Source organism: Labrus mixtus, chromosome 13 (genome assembly GCF_963584025.1).
Source record: "Labrus mixtus chromosome 13, fLabMix1.1, whole genome shotgun sequence".
In the NCBI taxonomy this organism is placed as follows: Eukaryota; Metazoa; Chordata; class Actinopteri; order Labriformes; family Labridae; genus Labrus; species Labrus mixtus.
The window spans coordinates 14,103,581-14,109,140 of NC_083624.1; the positions used below are offsets into that span (position 1 = coordinate 14,103,581).

The 5,560-nt window shown below is 40.8% G+C and overlaps 1 protein-coding gene across 1 annotated transcript; it reads left to right on the forward strand.

Moving 5' to 3' along the window:
• Positions 1 to 343: 343 nt before the first annotated feature.
• LOC132987040 (fer3-like protein) lies at positions 344 to 3,768 on the forward strand. The gene is made up of 2 exons (XM_061053813.1): positions 344 to 1,975; positions 2,891 to 3,768. The coding sequence occupies exons 1-2, from the start codon at positions 1,396 to 1,398 to the stop codon at positions 2,926 to 2,928; spliced, it is 618 nt and encodes a 205-aa protein (XP_060909796.1). The 5' UTR covers positions 344 to 1,395; the 3' UTR covers positions 2,929 to 3,768.
• Positions 3,769 to 5,560: the final 1,792 nt, after the last annotated feature.

Genomic DNA, 5,560 nt, shown 5'->3' on the forward strand with positions numbered 1-5,560 from the left:
TCCAACTTCAGCTTTAAAAAAAAACTAATTCAATAGAAAATCACATCTGCAATAATTTAGGATGAATAATTTATTCAAATGCCTTTTTGCATTTGTCCAGGAAAGGAGCATGCCTCGTGGGACTTTTTTTTATTGCGATCCTTGTGATCTAAAATCAAGTACAATAATATCTTCTGGACTGAGCACAGAGAAATCTTTCGACGCTCTTCAGAATGAATTAAATACAGTAAGGTTATCCCAATCACCTGTGAGGCTTAGAGTTTTGTTTCTGCCTCTAACTGTTAGTCCCAAGCTTCACCTGTCTCAGTGTTAGTCCTCTGGATCATTCTGGTTAAATCAGCTGCTGCAGCGAAGGGCCTCCTACCAGCCTGTGTTTACTGCAACAAACAGATTCCCTTTAAATTAACATCCTGAAGGACTTTGACAAATCGAAAGCACGTGTTAGCAAACACACAGCCTTCTTGAATTAAAGTTCATCCCCGAGCTGCCCCCCATCCAACCTCCAAGAAAGAGAGCGCGCTTATTTGATTAACCCCAGAGTAATTACAGTGTGCGTCCTCTTCATGGTTTTCCAGTTAGTCGGTCATATCATTTGCAAATTAGGATGGTATTAATGTGGCTGCTATACCCAAATTTTGTGGGGATGCTGCTGGGATATTTTTGTCTATTTGGTGTAGCATCAGTGCGTAGAAATATGTCTAGACCAGAATAAACCCAAAGGCAAGACATAAAAAATGCCTCTTTTCTATTAACACCTCGTTACATTTTGTACTGACAAAGAGCTTTCATGTGTTTCTGACAGCGTTTGTTATCAGTTGTGCTTTAACAGATAAAACAATCCCATTCAGAGGCCATCGGGTTTACACGGCCTGCTGCGCCATAATGCTGGGCGCGAGCCCTCCAATGATTGCTGAACATTGAGTGTTTTTTGTCAATATTAGCTCGACTACTTGTGGGGAAGTTTCTAATTGGACACGTGTTTCTGTCGCTTTTTGTCGTCTGGGATCAACTCATTTCTTTGTAATGCGTTTTTAAAGCATTGAGCCTTCCATAAGGAGAGTTAAAGTGTTCTTAAGAGCTCCCTTTCAGCCTTTAGAAAAGGCCGGGGCGACCCGCCGAGAAACATGGAGGCCCTGGAAGTATTTAATCCAGGAGATGTGCCTGTGAGGCTGTCACACAGCAGAGAGATTCAGAGATTCAGGCACATGTAGGTGAGCAGTTACAGGTTATTAACGGAAACCAGCCTTCCGTTATGCCCAAAGAACCCTTGGTTCATCTCATCTTAAATTTAAATCTTCCTGCCTGAAACCAAAGTAAAACTTTGTTTTCATTGCACCTGTAAATATATATTTTAAAAAGAAAAAAAGGCAACAAAATCATTTTGCATTTTAAACTATGGAGGAAATGCTGTTTGACTTCGACCAGGATGGCACCACTGATTTTGCATTTTGGGGACAGATGGACCAAAACATCCAGTTTCAAACCCAGATGGACACCTTCCTCCTGGACTACAACGCGGCATCGGGCCAGCTCTCGCCCTGGTCCTCTTTCGGGAGCCAGTCCATGTTCTCGGACGCACAGCTGACCTTCACAGACCTGGACGAGGGCTCCCCGGGGTCGGGCATCTGCGCTGACGGCGAGGGATCCTCTGTGGATGAACCCCTGGAGATGGCCAAGCGCAGGGCGCGGCGGCTGGCGACCCATCAGCCCTACAAGGTGCAGCGACACGCCGCCAACATCCGGGAGAGGAAGAGGATGCTGAGCATCAATTCTGCCTTCGAGGAGCTGCGCTGCCACGTGCCAACGTTTCCCTACGAGAAGCGGCTTTCCAAGATAGACACACTGAGGCTGGCCATAGCGTACATCGCCCTGCTGAGAGAGATCCTCGTGTCAGGCTGCGACCCCAAATCCTACGTGGATGAGTGCATGAAGAGCGGTTACAAGAACCGGACCAACGCCATCTGGAACACAAGTGGTGAGCTAAACCTACAAGAAGTCCTTAATAAAACTGTTAAGCTGTGGTCAATTATATTTTACCTCTATTTCAATTAACCTCATCCAGGTTTTTGCAAATATTTCCGATATAAGAAATTGGATATTTATACTTTATTCAGTAAATCATTGAAACTGGCATTTGTTTTCTCTTGTTCTCTATGAGAAAAAGTACCAAAAGAAAACCAAAATATGAAAAAATCTGATATTTAAAACTTAAGTTTCTGATAAAACAAATAATCCATTTGATCACATTATGACAGAGAACATAATGACATCTAACACTGGCCTCTATTTATCAAGCCTTTATTTATTAACTCAGCAACAATGTTATCTAACTAAGAGCAGTTCTAGACTCTTTGCAAGATTATTCAGAAAGACCCAGATTTAATCCAACATGAGCAAACTCTACATCAGTGGCGAGGAAAAACATCCTTTAACAGGCAGAAACCTCAGGCAGAACCAGACTCACAGGTGAACCGCCATCTGCTATGGGCAGAGTAAACCCTCTGTACCATGAACACAGACTCCACTGTTATTCTGCATCTTTGTTACATTGTGAAGACATAAAGAGAGGCTTTGAATGTTTCATTTAAATCAAATTAATAGACATAGAATTAATAAACAGCCTTTTGTGTGTTCCCTACACACTTTTATCCCAGGCGTGTTTTCCTTCTGCATATACTCTGAAATGAGTCTCATATTACCAAAACACAAGTGTTCTACATCCTTGAATTCTGTGGGAATCTGCTGTGAAGCCTCTTTATGGGGCTTTTCAGCATTGAATGTGCCCCCATTCTGAAGCCCCCAGACTTAGAACTTGTTAAACAGTCATTAAAATGTATTAAAACTTAGGAGTTTGTCCTGCTTTTGTCTCCTTCTGCGCCCCCCTCCCCAGATCTGACAGCTCGTCTCTCTTGGATAAAGTGGGATTAAGTGAGGATCATGGGGCACCTCAATTGTGGAGAATGGCTTGGCGAGGCAGCTCAGGCTTTTTCCTCCCTCTTCGCTCTCTCTCTCTAGATGTCAAAGACAGGCGGCAAAGCGGGCATGTCAGAGCCGAGCGATCGACATCTGCAGACTTCTCACCGGGTCACACACCTCAGGCTTTCTCAATCCCTCCACTCCTGCATCCTCCGTGGCTTTTAATATTGTAATTTATTGTTGACTGGTAATGGAGAGCCATTGTTTTTAGGGCCAAGGAGGGAGAGAGGTTGGCATTGTTTGCCCACATGGATGGCACTTGTCACAGAGAGAGAGGGGCACACTGGCACAGGGCTGAATGGACTTCCTAAGGGCTCATACTTCTGCATGCAGCACTGAAGTGTTTTCTGGACTGGCGCTCATTAGCCTGCGAGTCGATGTGTTAAAAAGAGCCTTAATCATGTAAATGAGACAGTGGGTGCACTAATAAATGCAGGGTCTTTAAACATGTCAGCTGCTGCTGCTGCCAAACATGGGACTACAGCTTTAAGTGTAGGCTGCTGTTAGTTTCATGTGCAGTATAATTTATCTATTTATTCATTTATTTATTTTAATTATTTCTTATTTATGAGAACATGATTTCTTGGACGATGTATTTGTACAAACTGATTATTTAATTTTTGAAAATTCTACCGTTACTGTTGTGTTTTATTTTTGATGGATTGCACATAAAAGCTGCTGACTCATCACCACAGAGAAGCTCGCACAGTAGATATCTAATTTACTTTCATGAATTTGTTTACAATGTTCTCTACTCATGATCATAAAAAGACACATTTCCTTCATCCTCCATACTGGTTTAGTGCTTGATTATTTCATGTCTGTTTGTACATCTTTCATTTGGACCAATCCTCTGTAAGCTCTGCAGAGGACTCAAAGTCAGACTTTATTTGGCTGCTCAAGATCATTATTTAAAAAAAATAAACATGAAATATTATTTAGAAGTGAATTTTAGTCAATTGTCCACATCTTTAGAAGAAGTGTTATTGCCACTCGACTGTAAGTGGTAGCAAGCATCTCATTTTTAGTGACCCTTCTGGCCCTCTGAGACTCGTTGACCCCTGGATCCCCCTAGTGGCAATGACTGGCTAGACCTCTTGAGATCTTGAGATTTAATTGTATATTAGTTTGTTGTTTTGTGTCTGCATCAATAGTTTGAGTGATTGTGTAGCTACAAAAGAATATAATGTTCCTTTTTTTTTTACTTTCTGTGGTCTGTGGTATTCTGATTTAGATTTAATCTAAAATTGTTACAGAAAAAAAAACTGAAAACTGATGCATAAAAAAAAAGTAAAGTAAAATAACTAAAATGTAAATTATAAAGAAAATGAATCACTGATCCGTGGCTCACTGAGAAGTACTTTACTGTATCTTTAAAATGCAGCAACCGCTGGGGGCTTGTCAGTGTGACACATTTGAGCACAATATGAAATATACACCTGTAAGTATGAGTGCTTTGGTGTTGCTTAGTTAGAAAAATAGGCTGTTGCTTATCTCAAAATTACCAAGATTGCAATGCTAATTCTGTAAGCCTGTTACTGGTTACTTCCTTTGTGTGTTAGCACGTGTTCAGTTGTTATGGATGCAGCAGTTAAGCTACCAGCACTATTAGTTTGATCAATGTGATACACTGTAATCTTGCTTTAAAATGCCTGTGTCACTTTGATAATGTGAGATATTGATTTTTGTATTTTTGTATTTTTATTGTTCAGCGTCTTTAAAAAATAATCACCTTAATTTGTAAGACACTGTTTCTCATTTCTATTGAAGATTTATTCATTTATTTGTCTTCTGCCAAACTTCAGGGATTCTTTTGATATGAAATGCTTTTTTTCAACCAAAAATAGTTTTGAATTCATCATTTAGTTAATGATTAACAGAATCAAGTTGTGACACAATCATTAACTCAGTATGAAGTACATGGGGGCATCCCAGTAGAAATCAATGGCCATTAGTGTATTGATAAATGGATGCAGATTCATGTATTACTCACTATGTTAGTCATAGCTGATGATTAATACAGGACCTTCATGAGTCATACACTGACTCGTGGTTATCTGGGCATTAATTCAACATTAATACATACAGACGAGCTACATACCAATATTTCCCTATTTATCATGGAGCAGCATGGATACTCTTTTTGTGACCACCTACACGAGCTCAGGACCCATCAGCTCCATCAAAAGCAGCTCTGAATACCATTCAGATGACATATGGTTCAGCTGAGGGGAAATTTTGGGGCCAGAATGAGTAAGATCCTCCCGGTCTGTGGGCTGCATCAGGCTTCTTTTTTTTGTGTTGGGGTAGTTTATTGATTTAACATCCAACAGACTTACACTGACAAACACTATGAGGCTGTTTAGCCATCGGCCGGCAGGTGTGTTTATCATGTTGGGGTAACTCTGGAGTCTGGGCCATGCACTTGTAAATATCATTAGTGCATCACATCCTGTCGAAACAATGTAGCTGTACGGACAGAGGAGATCTGAAACAGCCCTGATTAAGGGGGGAAAATGACCAAGTCCAAAAAGATTTCAACTTTGCTAAATATTAGTCAGACATAAAGTAGATCCTATGTCAC

Bases quoted from the DNA above. Each gene is read 5' to 3' on its own strand.
- LOC132987040 (XM_061053813.1), top strand. From the start codon at position 1,396: ATGGAGGAAATGCTGTTTGACTTCGACCAGGATGGCACCACTGATTTT. The intron at 1,976-2,890 runs GTGAGCTAAACC...CCCCCTCCCCAG, and splicing joins CGCCATCTGGAACACAAGTG to ATCTGACAGCTCGTCTCTCT.